At 60.0% G+C, this 15,879-nt stretch overlaps 1 protein-coding gene across 1 annotated transcript in view; it reads left to right on the top strand.

The window, feature by feature from the left end:
* The window catches only part of MYL3 (myosin light chain 3), a 4,451-nt gene extending 2,077 nt beyond the window's left edge, over nt 1–2,374 (top strand). Inside the window, exons 2-5 of the mRNA XM_034657202.1 lie at nt 330–642; nt 1,731–1,808; nt 1,912–1,954; nt 2,150–2,374. Coding sequence (XP_034513093.1) covers nt 330–642; nt 1,731–1,808; nt 1,912–1,940 — 420 coding nt within the window. The 3' untranslated portion in view covers nt 1,941–1,954; nt 2,150–2,374. The remainder of the gene's footprint in view (nt 1–329; nt 643–1,730; nt 1,809–1,911; nt 1,955–2,149) is intronic.
* Nucleotides 2,375–15,879: the final 13,505 nt, after the last annotated feature.

The raw sequence follows: 15,879 nt of genomic DNA, 5'->3' as shown, positions 1-15,879 counted from the left end.
CCCCCCCGGTCTCCTCGGCGTGTCTCTGGCGCTCAGGGCCAGATTCCCTCACTGCTTCTGCCAGAGAGGGTTGCCTGCTTTGCCCCACGGAGGTGTGAGACCCAGGGCCCCTCCACAGGTTCCAAAGTCCCAGGGAAGGTCTCTGATTGGTCCCACAGCTCCTGAGCAATCCCTGGGGTGGGGAGGATGGGGTCTATCACACGATCTAGGATGGTCCCCCCCCACCCACCGAAAGCAGAGTAGAGGCGCTAGACAGAACCTGCGGGGGCACCACTGCAGCAAACTGTCCCCGCGAACAGCAAAGGATGATATAAACCATGCATGTCTCGCTTGACCGTAAAGTGCCTCGTGATGACGACGTGCTTTGTAGATGGCCAGCAGGCGTAGAGTGCTTTGGGACTCTGCACTCTGTGGCCCAGGGGAAGGGGTGTGCCCGCCCTGCCCCTCAGAGCCACCACACCCCCACAGAGCTCAACACCAAGATGATGGACTTCGACACCTTCCTGCCCATGCTCCAGCACATCTCCAAGAACAAGGACACGGGAACCTACGAGGACTTTGTGGAGGGGCTGCGGGTCTTCGACAAGGAGGGCAACGGCACGGTCATGGGCGCCGAGCTCCGCCACGTGCTGGCCACGCTAGGTGAGGGCCGCCTCCTCCCCACCCCCACTCCTCCTTTCAGGGGGTCGTCCTGGGGAGGACCCTTCTGGCACCCACTGAGCCTGTGTCTGAGCTGTGATTCCGGAGGGTGACATGGTCAAGGGGCCTCCATGGCAGGTGACAGGGATGTGGGGAGTTTAGAAGTTCAGGTGGGGACAAAGAAGGTGCGTTGGTGCAGTTCATGGAAACGAAGGGGGATGAGGGCAGCTCTGGGGATGGGGATGGGGACGTGGTGGGCAGTGTGGTGCACCCGATGACCAGTTCAGTCCTGGTGTTTGTGGTCTCAAGGTCAGATTCCAAGGACACAGCCACAAAGTGACCCAGTAGGTAAGGGGCCTGCCTCTTGGGCATCTTGACCCCCATCACCTGGCTGGCAGGGGCACCCCCTTCTCAAAGGAGTTTCCACACAGCAAATGTTTATTGAACACCTACTATATCTGCTCAAAGCAACGTTTCCCTGCACCCGACATTAACTGAACCCCTTCGTGTGTTTGGCCCTGGGCTGCTCTCTGGGGTTGTGTGTGTGTAACTGGGTGTAGGAGGTCACCCCCCCCTTCCAGCCAGGGGACCAGTGCAGCACACAATACCCAGAGGCAAGAAAGTGGCCGACTTGTCTGGAGAACAGAGATGTTGTCTCCTTGTCTCCTCTGCCATCATCCCCTGAGGCCCTCAGCTCCACCCCAGGGGCCCTTTCTCTAGCCTCCAAACGCTGCCGGAAGGACTGCTTCCAGGGACCTGGGGGGCCTGGCCTCCTCTTGATGGAAGGGGTCCCCAGCAGCCTGTCGAAAAAAGATGACAATACGTGCTGGGGACTTGAGCACCAAGCTGGCACAGTTATGGACAGAGTTGGAGGGCGTGCCAGGCGTGTACCCCAAGTCCCCTCCTTTTGGACTTGTCACTGATTCTCCTGGTCTCAGAAATGGGGGTGATGGCCCAGGCCTTGTGAGCCGGGAGGGCTGTGCCAAAGTGAGGTGTGGGAGTACTAGGGAGACAGAGCCACCATCCAGAGGGCCCTGTGCCCCCCCTTCGTACCCTTCCGGCGATGCTGACTCAGCCTCCCGCCCGGCCAGGTGAGAGGCTGACGGAAGATGAGGTGGAGAAACTGATGGCAGGGCAGGAAGACTCCAACGGCTGCATCAACTATGAAGGTGGGCGCCGCAGGGGGACCGGGGGAGGGCCCTGGGACCCGAGGCCCCCCCGCTGCGGCCACCAGCGCTCAACCCCTGCCACTCTCTCTGCCCTTCTTTGCAGCATTTGTGAAGCACATCATGGCCAGCTGAGCCTCTCGTCCCAGGTGAGACTTCCACCGCTTTCCAAACCTGCTGCCTGCTGGGCCGCCTCTGCCCCGCTCAGCGCTTGCCCCCTCGAGCCTCAGCTCCCAAATCCCATGTGGCCACCTCCCCCTCTCCGCTGGCTCCAGCTCGCTGCTGACACCCCACTGCCTCGCTCCACCCCCTGCACTGTAACCTGTGACTGCCTTTACTCTCAGGGAGCCGGGGAGCCCGTGCTGGGGACAGCTCATCTCCCGCTCACAGGGCGCTGACACCAGCAAGCCGCCTGCAGTTGCCAGGATGCGGGGAGCACATCGAGACTCCTACTGCAGCCCCCCTGCCGGCCCTGCAGACCTCTGGGGGCCTGTCATCCCCCCCTGGTAGAGGTGTAGCTCTGTCCTCATCCCATGGGCCTCATGAATAAATGGCATCTTTCCTTCCTTTTTCCTTCTTTCCTTCCTTCCTTCTCCTCCTTCCCTCCCTTCTTTCTTTCCTTCCTCCCTCCCTCCTTTCCTTCCTTCCCTCCCAACTCCCTTCCTTCCTTCCTTCCCTTCTTCCCTCTCTCCCTCCTAACTTCCTTCCTTCCCTTCTTCCCTCTCTCCCTCCTAACTTCCTTCCTTCCTTCCTCTCTCCCTTCCTCTCTTCCTTCTCTCCTTCCTTCCTTCCTTCCTTCCTTCCTTCCTTCCTTCCTTCCTTCCTTCCTTCCTTCCCTCTCTCTCCTTCCTTCTTTCCCCTCTGTGGCCCTTTAGTTGGCTACTGTAAAATCTTTGAGCCCCACACGGTGAGCCCCGGATGAAATGAGGGGAGTCATGCTGAAATCCTGCCTCCTTGCTCCCCCTCAAAACCATCCCAAACCTCTGAGCTTGCCCACCAGGGTGCGGGGGCAGGAGCAGGGCTGAGCGGGAAGAGGCCTGGCTGCCCCTCCCTTGCTCTTGTCCTCCTCTTCTCCATTCAGGAGGTGGTACCACCAGCCATCAGGGATCCATGGGGACATTGGCCCAGGGCTGCCCATGTCACAGGTGGGGAGACTGAGGCCCAGAGCAGAGAATGGTCTTACCTGAGTCACTCTGGGAATGAATGGCAGGGCGGGAGCTAACTTTGTCCCCAGGCTGTTGGAACTGAAAGGGCCTTAGACTCCCGATTGACTCAGATGGGGAAACTGAGGCACTCTGCCTGTGGTGTGGCTGAGGCCAGAGGAAGAGGATTTACTGGGGCCGTGTCTGGGGTCCCCAGTGGGTTCCCCAGCCCTGGGCTTCTCAGCAGAAGATAAGTGTGCATTTCCTGCAATGACAGGAGATACACTTCCTGCAAACCCCTGCCCCATTGCCCGCACCCTGCTTGCTGGCCGGGGCCCCTCCCCTTGGAGCCCAGTGGGGAGAGTGAGAGGGGGCTTCCTGGAGGAGGTGATTTGCACAGTTTTGATTCGATGAAGAAAAATGCCCTGCAGAGAGCCTGTGGTCCCTAAGGACAGGGGGTGTGGGGCAGATCAAGGGCTCAGAGAGGGGAGTGGGACATACAGGGTAGGAATCAGCCCGCAGGCCAGGAGGACCCAGAAGGTCAGAGCAGCCCCATCAGAGTGCACGCGAGCGCGTCCGCGTGGGACGGGAGCCTGCTCCTGTGCAAGTGGGTTTGAAGACGAGCTCAGGTCAGGCTGCCCGTGGCTGTTGGTGTGGTGTGGGGACCTGCCTGGAGCGTGTTGGGATCGAGTGTGAGAGTGTGGGGCGCATGTGCCAGCAGCGTATGTGAGGCTGTACCCGTGACGGGTGTGAGTGTCTCTGCCGGAGTCTGTCCCCTCCTCCTTTTATTCTCTGAGTCTATTGAGCACAACTGTGTGCCAGGCTCTGTCCTAGGCCCTGTGAACACCGTAGTGGAGAAAGCGGTCAAACCTCTGCCCTCAGAGCTCACAAAGGCCTGACAAATCACCACCCATAAGGTGTGTCAGCAAGCGACAAAGGCTGAGAAGGGACCCAAAGCAAGGGAGAGGCCGTGCATGCGTGTGCATGTAGGAGCGGGAAGGGGCTGAGCTGTTAAATCATGAGGCCGGTGATGATCGGAGAAGATAATAGTTGGGCAAAGACTTAAAAAAGAGGAGATAATACCCAGAATATATAAAGGACTCCTACAGGTCTACAGCAAAATAATAGGCCACCCAATTCAAACATGGGCAGAAGACTGAATCGACATTTCTCCAAAGCACATCTACCCGTGGCCAGTGAGCATGTGAGGCGATGTTCGACATCACTAATTAGGGCAATGCAAATCCAAACCGCCAGGAGATCCCACTTCACACCCAGTTGGGGGGGCTCTTATTCAAGAAACAGGGAGGAACAGGTGTTGTGAGAATGTAGAGAAATTGGACCCTGCGAGTGCTGTCCGGTGGGAACGTAAAATGGGGCAGCCACCAAAAATGGTGCGGAAAATGCTACGGAGGGTCTTTGCAGAATTAAAAACAAGTTCCTATATGATCCAGCAATTCCATTTCTAAGTACCTTCCCAAAAGAACTGAAAGCAGGGACAGAGAGACACTCGTACCCCCATGTTCATAGAGCCCAAAGGTGGAAACAGCCAGGTGCCTGTCGACAGATGAGTGGCTAAACAAAATGTTTCTAGCTACACAATGGCCCATTATTCAGGCCTGAAGAAGGAAGGACATTCTGACACCTGCTACAACATGGATGGACTTTGAGGGTATTATACTAAGTGAAATAGGCCAGACTCACAACACCGTGTGATTCCACTCAAAGGAGGTACCTTGAGTCATCGAATTCATAGAGGCAGAGAAAGTAGGATGGTGGTGGTAGGGGGGCTGGGGGGGAAGGGGAGCGTGGGGAGTTGTTAAAGCAGAGAGACAAGCGAGAGAGGAGAGATGGAGGGTCTTAGCTGCGCTTCCCCAGAAGCAGAGCTGAGACCAAGCCGTGAATGCAAGTCGTCTCCCCGGGAGGTGACCCCAGGGAGCATGGGAGAGCAGCTGGAAGGGAAGGAAGTCTCTACGGGGTGCCGGGGAGCAGAGAGCACCATGGACAGTGGGGATCGGCCCCACTGGGGGCCTCCAGGAGACAGTGGGTTGTCCTGCTTGAGGGGATGAGGAAACCAGACTCTCCGGCTTCTCCCCCCTTCACGGGTTGGGGCAGGGCCTCCTAGGAAGACTGGAACATTCGTGTAGGGCACTTCAGCATCTCCTCCAGGCAGCGGCGTGGGCATGGAGGGAAGACATTCCTGCAGGGGGCACAAAGGCCCTGAGATGGGAGCAGACAGTGCCATGGGGAGGTAGTGGGGCCTGAGTCAGAGAGGTGATGGAGGTGCTGTGGCCACGGGAAGGGCTTTGGCACGTGCTTGGGGAGACGCTGTATCGGCATCACTCTGGCCGCCAGGTGGAGAGTAGACTGGGGGGAACGCGAGCAGAAGCAGGATGACGAGGCAGGAGGGTGCAGGAGAGAGAAGTGGATACCCGCTTGGCCCAGCGGAGGGGAGAAGCCGTTGGATCGCCAAGTCCCTTTGAAACCAGTTGCGGCAATATCTTGGGGCGGTCATGAGGGTTCCGGGGCCTTCTGGTTCCTTTCCTTGTCTCCACACAGTCCGCTCCAGCGCCAGATCCCGTTCGGGGTGGCAGGTGAGGGACTGTGGTCCGCTCGTTATGGGGCAGAGTCCAGCTGGCTGGTGGGGCGGGGAACGGAGGCACGTGCGGCCTTGCTGTGTGGCCTCCGCCACTGGGGCTGTCTCCTGTGTACGTGTGACCTTGCTGGACTCTGGTGGGCCTCCCTGGACAACTGGGGGCTGGGAACCCCCACAGGAAAGCAGGGACTCCCTTTGGTCCCAGCCAGGGTGGGGAGCCTCGTGACTGGGTGATACCCTTCTGGGCAGCCCCCTGTTCCTGCCGGCCCGCCCTAGCCACTTCATTCCTGGAGCTGCTGAGCTCCCTTTCAAAAGTCTCCCAGGGCCACGTGGGACCCAGAGGTCCCAGCCTTGTCTTTCAGGGGATGCCCACCCAGGGGATCGCCCCTGTTTGATCATCTCCAGGCAAGAAGGGACCCTGCTTCCAAGTTCACGTATATCCTGGATCCCTGGGAATACGTGCTCTCTCGAGGATGCCTGTCCCTGCTCTGGGTTTCAGGATGGTCCTGCAGTGGGCCCCAGGCTCACTTGGTTCCTGGGAGATACCACTGTCCTCAGCTTGGCTTGGCAGCGGGAGGGAGCGTCCCGCACATTCCCCCAAGACACTCAGCAGCCTGGACCCACCAGTCATTCTGTGCGGGCTTTTTTTTTTTTTTTTTTTTGGGGGGGTGCTGGTGGGGGTACAGAGGGGGCTGTTGTGTCTGATAAGCTCAGGCTGGGCCGGGTTGGCCCCACTGGTTGGGGCTCTACTCCACTTGGCATGTGTCTCTGTCCCAGCCACGGTCACCTTGCCCCTCTGGGGCCTCGTGCCTGTCGTATGTGGCTGTGCTGACCCTGGGCGGGCCGTCAGTCCTGGGCTCAGGTCACTGGCTGTAGGCACAGGTGTCAGAGTGGATGGGTGGAGGGACCTAGACCGTGCCACTCGGCTGCGGGGCTGAGCGTTTTCCTCACTCCGCTTCCCTCCTGCCCCACCTCGGCTGGGTGGAACGTGTATTTCTGTGTGTCCCTGTGTGTTTGTGTGTGCGTGTGCCTCCGAGTGTGCCTGAGTGTCTGCGTCTGTGAGTGTATCTGTGGGGGCGTGAGTTGCCCAAGTGTATACCTGTACATGCGTGTGCCGCTGGTCTGTGCATATGCACGCGTGTGTGCACCTCGGTGTGTGCGCATGTCTGTGTCTGTTGGCATATGTGTCCAAGCGTGTACGTGCTGGGGGGCTCTGCCGAGTCAGTGCGGGTGCTGGGCAGGCAGCACTGCCAGCCGGGCTGCGGCCTTCCCACAGTTGCATAAACACTGTCCCAGCTCCCCCCTCAAGCAGGGTGGTCNTGCGCTTCCCCAGAAGCAGAGCTGAGACCAAGCCGTGAATGCAAGTCGTCTCCCTGGGAGGTGACCCCAGGGAGCATGGGAGAGCAGCTGGAAGGGAAGGAAGTCTCTACGGGGTGCCGGGGAGCAGAGAGCACCATGGACAGTGGGGATCGGCCCCACTGGGGGCCTCCAGGAGACAGTGGGTTGTCCTGCTTGAGGGGATGAGGAAACCAGACTCTCCGGCTTCTCCCCCCTTCACGGGTTGGGGCAGGGCCTCCTAGGAAGACTGGAACATTCGTGTAGGGCACTTCAGCATCTCCTCCAGGCAGCGGCGTGGGTATGGAGGGAAGACATTCCTGCAGGGGGCACAAAGGCCCTGAGATGGGAGCAGACAGTGCCATGGGGAGGTAGTGGGGCCTGAGTCAGAGAGGTGATGGAGGTGCTGTGGCCACGGGAAGGGCTTTGGCACGTGCTTGGGGAGACGCTGTATCGGCATCACTCTGGCCGCCAGGTGGAGAGTAGACTGGGGGGAACGCGAGCAGAAGCAGGATGACGAGGCAGGAGGGTGCAGGAGAGAGAAGTGGATACCCGCTTGGCCCAGCGGAGGGGAGAAGCCGTTGGATCGCCAAGTCCCTTTGAAACCAGTTGCGGCAATATCTTGGGGCGGTCATGAGGGTTCCGGGGCCTTCTGGTTCCTTTCCTTGTCTCCACACAGTCCGCTCCAGCGCCAGATCCCGTTCGGGGTGGCAGGTGAGGGACTGTGGTCCGCTCGTTATGGGGCAGAGTCCAGCTGGCTGGTGGGGCGGGGAACGGAGGCACGTGCGGCCTTGCTGTGTGGCCTCCGCCACTGGGGCTGTCTCCTGTGTACGTGTGACCTTGCTGGACTCTGGTGGGCCTCCCTGGACAACTGAGGGCTGGGAACCCCCACAGGAAAGCAGGGACTCCCTTTGGTCCCAGCCAGGGTGGGGAGCCTCGTGACTGGGTGATACCCTTCTGGGCAGCCCCCTGTTCCTGCCGGCCCGCCCTAGCCACTTCATTCCTGGAGCTGTTGAGCTCCCTTTCAAAAGTCTCCCAGGGCCACGTGGGACCCAGAGGTCCCAGCCTTGTCTTTCAGGGGATGCCCACCCAGGGGATCGCCCCTGTTTGATCATCTCCAGGCAAGAAGGGACCCTGCTTCCAAGTTCACGTATATCCTGGATCCCTGGGGATACGTGCTCTCTCGAGGATGCCTGTCCCTGCTCTGGGTTTCAGGATGGTCCTGCAGTGGGCCCCAGGCTCACTTGGTTCCTGGGAGATACCACTGTCCTCAGCTTGGCTTGGCAGCGGGAGGGAGCGTCCCGCACATTCCCCCAAGACACTCAGCAGCCTGGACCCACCAGTCATTCTGTGCGGGCGGGGGGGGGGACGGGCTGGGGGGTTGCTGGTGGGGGTACAGAGGGGGCTGTTGTGTCTGATAAGCTCAGGCTGGGCCGGGTTGGCCCCACTGGTTGGGGCTCTACTCCACTTGGCATGTGTCTCTGTCCCAGCCACGGTCACCTTGCCCCTCTGGGGGCCTCGTGCCTGTCGTATGTGGCTGTGCTGACCCTGGGCGGGCCGTCAGTCCTGGGCTCAGGTCACTGGCTGTAGGCACAGGTGTCAGAGTGGATGGGTGGAGGGACCTAGACCGTGCCACTCGGCTGCGGGGCTGAGCGTTTTCCTCACTCCGCTTCCCTCCTGCCCCACCTCGGCTGGGTGGAACGTGTATTTCTGTGTGTCCCTGTGTGTTTGTGTGTGCGTGTGCCTCCGAGTGTGCCTGAGTGTCTGCGTCTGTGAGTGTATCTGTGGGGGCGTGAGTTGCCCAAGTGTATACCTGTACATGCGTGTGCCGCTGGTCTGTGCATATGCACGCGTGTGTGCACCTCGGTGTGTGCGCATGTCTGTGTCTGTTGGCATGTGTGTCCAAGCGTGTACGTGCTGGGGGGCTCTGCCGAGTCAGTGCGGGTGCTGGGCAGGCAGCACTGCCAGCCGGGCTGCGGCCTTCCCACAGTTGCATAAACACTGTCCCAGCTCCCCCCTCAAGCAGGGTGGTCCAGCCTGTGGCCCTATGGCCGGTGGAAAGGGATCGGAGGGGGCAGAGGGTTGGTCTCCCTGTTAACCTCGTTCCCTCCATGCCTCGAGTGCCAGGGCCCATGCTCTGTAAGGTGGGGTCTAATCCGGGGTCTCTCTATGCCTCCCTTCCCCCATCCGGTCTGAGGCCTGATCTCTGAGGTCTTTCTAAGGTGGCAGGAATAGTCACCTCTGGTTTCAGTCCTGGTCCAGGCTGATCCAGAGGGTCAGCGGGGCAGCCCGGGGAAACTGAGGACCCCAGAACCAATTGTCCCTCCTCTGCTCCGACATCCCTGCATGGCTGCTTCTGGCTCTCGGTGGCCTGCTACACCCTGCAGCCTCTCCCCAGCCTCCATCGCCAGGATTCAAGGGGTCACCCCTGGGACATGGAACCAATAGCACTGAGTGGGGGGGCCGAGAAGGCCAGACACGCAGGACGAGGTTCAATGAAGTCAGGCAGGACCTTGAAGACATCAGGTATGGGAGGAAGATCTTCCCAAGTCACTAGAGGAGAGGAAATCAGACTGCAGGTACAAGAAACTAGGCGCTAGGGCCCAGAGCGCTCAGCGGCAGAGGGGCCGACAGAAAGCTGATGACCATCTTAAGAGAAATTGGGGGTGTAGTAAAAGGGTCCAAGTCACGGATTGTATGAAGGCAGAGGCACAGTGGGGTGGGGGTGCAGAGAAGGTGGGGGCAGAGGCAAAAGAAATCGGGCCACGCCGGGTGTGAGCCCTTCTGCTGTGGGAGTGGGTGCTTGGGGGCGCCAGGCCGGAGCGCTGTGCTGTGGGTCCTGAGGTCCTGGTGGTGGGGAGGGTTGAGGGGAGGGGGCCAGGAGGAGCCTGCCTGGGTGCAGGGCCAGCCTCACCCTGGGACTGCTGACCCAGTAGCCTCAGAGAATGCAGGAAAACCCCAGACCTTGAACCCGGCAACCCAGCCCTGAAGTGGCTCCCTGGGGGTTCTCCTGGGTCCCTTCCACCCAGCCCCAGGCCCGCCCTCACCCAAGTTTGGGGGTTATTTGTTCCCGCTTTCCCAAAGCCACACAATCCTGGTTTGCCCAAACGCTGACAGAGCACGGCTGGAATGTGGAGTGCGTGTGTGTGTGTGTGTGTGTGTGTGTGTGTGTGTGTGTACACACGAGGCTCCCCGGGGCCAGCCGCCCAACAGGCCCCCTCCGGTCTCAGCAGCCAGGGCCCGGGGCCCCTCGGACAGGGGAGGGCCTAGAAGGTCAGGCTGGGAGGGGCCCCTGCCTGCCCCTTCCTCCCCTGCCTCACTGAGGACGCCTGAAGTTCCACCATTTTCTTTCAATCTGTGTCCCCTTCTCTGGCCTGTAGGTCTGGGAACCTCACCTGTCCGGTGAGGTCTTGGTGACAATCAGGGCGCCAGAGCCCTTCTGAAGGGCCAGGGCATGGAGTGAGGCAGCTGGAAGACTCTGGAACTCCAGAGATGGGGAGACACTACTCCTTGGGAAGTCTCAGGTCTCGACCAACTTTCTGATTATTTATACTCTGATCCAGCTGAATATGAGCTCCCCTTGCCCCCCACCGTTCTCATGCCCTGGGTCTGGAGGCCACTGTCTTCCCTCCCCCCAGTACCTCTTCCATCTCCCTTCCCGTGTGGTCCCTTCCCTCCCTCCCACAGTAGGCTTGGAAGCCACTTAAAAGTGCTCCGGAATGACATCCCCAGCTCTGGAGCTAACGGGGAGAGGTAGTGAGCACCTTGTCCTGAGGGGTGTGCAAGCAGAAGGAAACCAATTCCAGTCAGGAAGGCTGCAAAAGGGGTTCTGGCACTGGTAGAGGTTAGAAGCATATGGGTATCCCCAAGCCCCAGGGCCCAGCCTGTGACAATATCCAAGAAAGTTTTCATGAGAGAAAAGTAAGGCCCATGTTGGTGGCCCATGGCCTTGCCATGAAGCTCAATTTATGCATCTTCAAGGCCTGTCCTTCTTCCAAGACCCCATGGGCCTACGACTTCTTTTGTCTTGAGAATACCTTCCCTTTTGTTCACAAAACAATGGTGATGGTATCTGGTGGCTCTTGTTTTCAAGTCTTTAGTTGGCAAAATCAGACCTTACAAGTCAATTTTTAAGTGTTGAGAAAATCTCGCAGTTTGTTGCAATCAACATCTCCCCAAACCCCTGCATAGAGACACTTGAATGGGGCCCATCCTTTCCAGGCCCCGGGCTCATTTGAACTGACACATTCATTCATTCATTCATTCACGCATAGTGTAATTATCAGATGCCCATGATGACTGATAGGCCTGGCCCTGCCAGGTGGGGTGGAGCGGGGAGCCGAGACTCAGCGGGAACCCCTGAGATGGGGGCACTGATGAGGTTGGGGCTGGGGTTGGAAGCAGGAGGATGGGACCATGCCTCTGCTCCCTTCATGGCGGTATCTGGGATCCCGTGATTCCGAGTGTCCCCGAACCTCTGGGTGCCTATACTGTTCCCACCTGCAGTGGGAGGCGGGAAGCCAGTGGCAGTGGCTGCCTGCGTCCAGCTCCAGCACTGGGCCGGGTGGGGGGCTGCCGAGGCAGGAGGCACAAATTCTCAATGGTTTCTAGCCCCGGGAAGAGAAACAGTGCTCGTGGCTGAGGGACGGATAAAGGGGGAAGCTGGGCACATCCCAAGAGCTTCACGGGTTCCTGCATGGTCTGCAGGGGAGTGAAGGGGCCCAGGGCTGGGAGCCCCCAAGACGGAGACATACCCGCATCCACCAGCTCTGGGCCAACTGGTGGCTGCTCCCTGTCTCAGGAGCTCGGGCTCTGTGCTGTCTGTCCCCCAGATGGTGACTTCCTTGTAGTAAGGGGGCCCCTGGGGTAGGTCTGAAGAGTAGAGCTGGATGTATGGGCAGGCCCTGGGCCCCCAGGCTTGTGTGGACACCGAGAACTCTCCAGGGCCATATCACAGAGTGACTCCTACCCTCCTGGGCACCTGAGGATCCAGCTGTCAAGCCCCACACGCAGGGTGGACGTGCCTGGCTGTGGGGTCAGCAGGGGCAAAATGATACCAAGAGTGGCCTGCAAACTCAGTCCTCGGCACCCCCTGGTTGCCAGCCCCACCTGGGCCCCTGTCTCTGCTTCCCCGGTCATCAGAGTCCCTCCCCCAGGTGGAGGCCCTGACCCCTGCAGGCTCTGGGAGTGGGGCCTGGGTCAGAGCCCATTTAAACCATCAGTACACGTTGATGGCATATCTGCTGTGCTCCCAGTTCTTCCCCAGGGGCCAGGGACACTGTAGTGAGCCCACAAAGAAAATGTACACGCTGGGTCCTGTTCGGGCTTCGGTCCAGCTCCCAGGTCTCCTGTCCTGGGGCCTTTCCCTGTGCTTCCAGACCCGCCTTGCCATCCCTGAGTGAGCGAGGAGGGACCCTTAATTCTGTTAATCTGGAGTGGGTTCCTTCCCTGCCAGCCCCAGATTCTGACCTCCAAATTGGACGGGAAGGGGCCTCAGATACCTGGGCCATCCTCTTTTCCAGGGCAAGTCTGATGAGCTGCTGTTTGCTTGAACACCCCCAGCAACAGGGAGCTCACCTCCTACTGAGGCAGCTCGGCCAGGTGGGCAGCTCTCTGATGTGGGGCAAAAATGTGTCCAGGGCCTCCCTAGTTCTCCAAAACTGGGTCCTTAGAACTGTTGCTCCCCAGCCTAGCTTCTAGGTGACTCACTAGGCTGACCCCAGCCCTGCCATCCTCTGGGTTGATCCCTTAGATTCAGGATGGGCCTTGCCCTCCGTCAGGCTGCTGACCCTTCCAGAGCTCAGTTTGTTAAGGCCCTGAGCAGAGCAGGGCCCCCGAGAACTGTCCTAGCACCTGCTCCAGGCTGGGGGACGCCAGGGCTGGCTCTGCATTGGAGAGGGGGCCTCTGAGGTCACTAGTGTGGAAGGTAGGGTGAATAGAGTCAGGGAACACAATGTTACAGAGGGCGACAGGGCGGTGGGGGGCACATAGGAGGATCCAAGCTTGGGGGTAGGTAAGTTCAGGTGCAGGCTGTTGGGGGAGGTCCCTGCAGGTTGCCCTGGGGCTCTAGTTCTGAGCCTCAGTTTCTCTCCTGTGTTGGGCTGGAGGTGTGGAAACTTCTGGTGTTCTGAGCCCTGGAGAGGCCCCTTCTGGACTCTGAGCTTCGGGCTGGGGGCGGTAGGGGGAGGCGACAGCTGCTTTGAAATGTGGAGAATAATAAAGCGAGGAATGTCTGAGCTCAGGGGAAAAAAATAACCCCCGCCCGCTGGGCCTCCCACCCTGCCTGGCGTAATGAATTAAGTACAGGGAGGCACGTTTCATGTGGGGGCGTGGGCTGGGGGGAGTCTAGAAGGGCCCTAATGAGAAACAGGGTCCTGGGTAGGGCCACCGGGATCTGGGGGTTCAGGGCCATCTGACCTGAACCCTGGGGGTGCCCTCACTCCCCAAAAACTTCTTGTCAATCTCCCTTTGTCCACATGTGTGTTGGGGGGAGGTGTTGACCTCTGACCCTGGGCTGCACCCCAGCGCTGGCTCTAAAAGACAGAAACGGGAGAAAGTGCAGCTGACCTGGAGGGATCATCTTGTTCTCACTCTTTCCAAAGCTTTTCGTGTCTGGGATTGGGTGGGTGCATTTAAGTCCAGGATGATGGGGCCAACGCTGCCCCCTGCTGGACTGACCAAACCTGCAGGGGGGCCCAGCAGCCTCTGACCAGAAGCCCCAGGTCCTCAATCCAGGCCACCTCCCACTTCTAGTCCCCGCAGGCCCTCCCCTTCCTCTGCCAATCCCTCTGTCCAACGTAGCCTTACCCTCCCTTCCACCCCTACATCCCTGGCCCCAGCTCAGCTCCCCCTACCTATCACCCTGGGGTTTGGAGGTCAGTGTCTCCCGATCCAGCTCTACCCTTCTGGTCCACCAGTCTGGGGGAATCTGGCTTTTTCACTGGTCACCTTCCCTCACCTCCACTCTCTCCTTCCCCAGTGAACTTAATGTCCCCCCAACAAGGCCCACAGTCTCACGTCTTCACTCATGCTGTCCCCTGTCTCTTATCTGGTGGATCCCTATTCATCTAGCTGCAAAACTGCTTTCTAAAAGACCACCCCTTCCCAGGGAGCCCAGGGAACACTGGGGGTGAGTCATGAGACCATCAGCAAAAAGGTGAATTCTCAGCAAGGGAGCGGGAGAATGGTGAAGGCAGGTAGGGTTGTTCCCAGGGCTCCCCAAGGAGCCTGCCTGACCTCCCAGCTTCTGCTGGGTTGGGGCAAAGCTCCCACTTTATTTTTAATAAGTCTGGCCTGGGACTTAGAGCTCCTTGAAATATTCTCCCTCACGTCCCTTCTCTCCCCCACCCACTTTAATTAAAACCATTGTTTTGCAAGCACATGTTAATTAAAAAGCAAACATGTTTTGCTAAGTAATTTGGAAGCTCTGGTTATACAAACCAGAGTCATTCTAGTTAAAAAAATACCCCTCACCCAGCTTGTCCCAGTGCCTTGGGAGCTGAGGACCCCCCCCCCCGGGGGGGCNGGGTGGCTGCCATAGACGCATGTCCCTTTAGAGGCAAAGCCACGTCCTATGGAGGCCTACCCAGGGCCGGGTGTCCTTTCTCTCTCACCGGTGGGGATGTGGAGGCAGCTCAGAGGCCTAGAGCTCTGGGCCAGCCCTCTGCAAACGTGTGCTTTGGGCCCCAGGAGCAATAGCTGGTGAGGAAGGGTGAAGGGCTCATGTGCCCTTCTGTAAGGCAGAGTCCTTGTCTCAGAGCCACTGCCCAGCTGGGGGGTGAGGAGAGGAGGATGACGGCATGACAGGGCTGCAAACCCTACCAGCAAGGCTGGCCGGTGCTGGTAGCCAGGGCCACCTCCCCGAGGTCTCTGGCACAGCTGGGACTACAGCTACCCAAAGCTGGGACAGCTGATCCCTTAGGTGAGGGCCCAAGGCAAGGACCAGCCTGGGTCAGGGGAGCCCTGGGTGCTCCCAGGCGCCTCCTCTAGCCCCAGCTCCCCTCTCTGTGTCTGGTGATGGCTACGATGCCACGTCCCCCCCTAGCTCCTGGCCCTGGGAGTCCTGTACAGGATCCTCAGGGCCCATTGCAGGGGGCTGGAGCACCTAAGACATGGGGTTCAGCGACCTCCAGCCCCTCGTGCTCCCCACCCCAGGCAGGGATGGGCCTCTCTCACCAAGCGGCCTCTCCAAGCCTTGCCACCACCCTGCAATCTGCCTGTTGGTTCCCCGGCCCCGGAGTCCTGCTAACAGGAAGGTGTTTCTCATAGGAATGCTGGGTGTGTGTCTCCGCATGTGGTCGCTGTGAGTCACTGTTAGCCATGACCCTGGAGGGAAGAGGGCTCTCCTTCCCTCCGGAAGGAGGACAGTGCCCGGGGAAAATGACCAGGAAGACTATGTTTGCGTATGGGCAGAAGGGACCTGGGCCCCGGACACTGACCCGGCACGCGGGGACACGGTGGGCGGGCTCGGAATTTCTGCACATACGCACAGGGACACGCACGGGCTCAGGGGCGGGGAGCCAGGAGTCCCAGCTCTGGGCCGCGGAGCCGGCCCTCTCCCTCCTGTGCACTTGGTGGAAGGAGTATGTGCTGGGATGTGTGTAACTTGACACACGCAGCGTTTCCCCCACGGGAACACCCACAGCCTCACCAGCCACGACACACGGTGACACACAGCGACACACGCTGGCGGCCGGCTCCCGGGGCTCGGCCCTCCCTCGGCGACGCGCCAGCGACACACACACCGCCGCCTCTGCGCTCACACCCACATTCCGGGAGGAGTCACGCTCCCGCCGCGCTGCCCCGAGCCGGCCCGCGGCGCTTCTGTTCTGTTCCCTTCCAGCGCCGGGACCGCAGCGGGCGGGCCGGGATGAGCTCACGCCGCCGCCCGCCGGCCTCCCAGCCTAACTCGCTCCAGATGCCCGCGGGGCGGCCGGCCGCGCGGCCGTCGGGCGCCCCCTGCAGGACGCAGCGCGCGGCTGGGGGCCGGGGGACTGGGGGC

The sequence above is a fragment of the Ailuropoda melanoleuca genome, chromosome 4 (genome assembly GCF_002007445.2).
Source record: "Ailuropoda melanoleuca isolate Jingjing chromosome 4, ASM200744v2, whole genome shotgun sequence".
NCBI lineage: Eukaryota > Metazoa > Chordata > Mammalia > Carnivora > Ursidae > Ailuropoda > Ailuropoda melanoleuca.
Note: the sequence above shows the minus strand (reverse complement) of the source record. Positions and strands in the feature narration are given on the sequence as shown.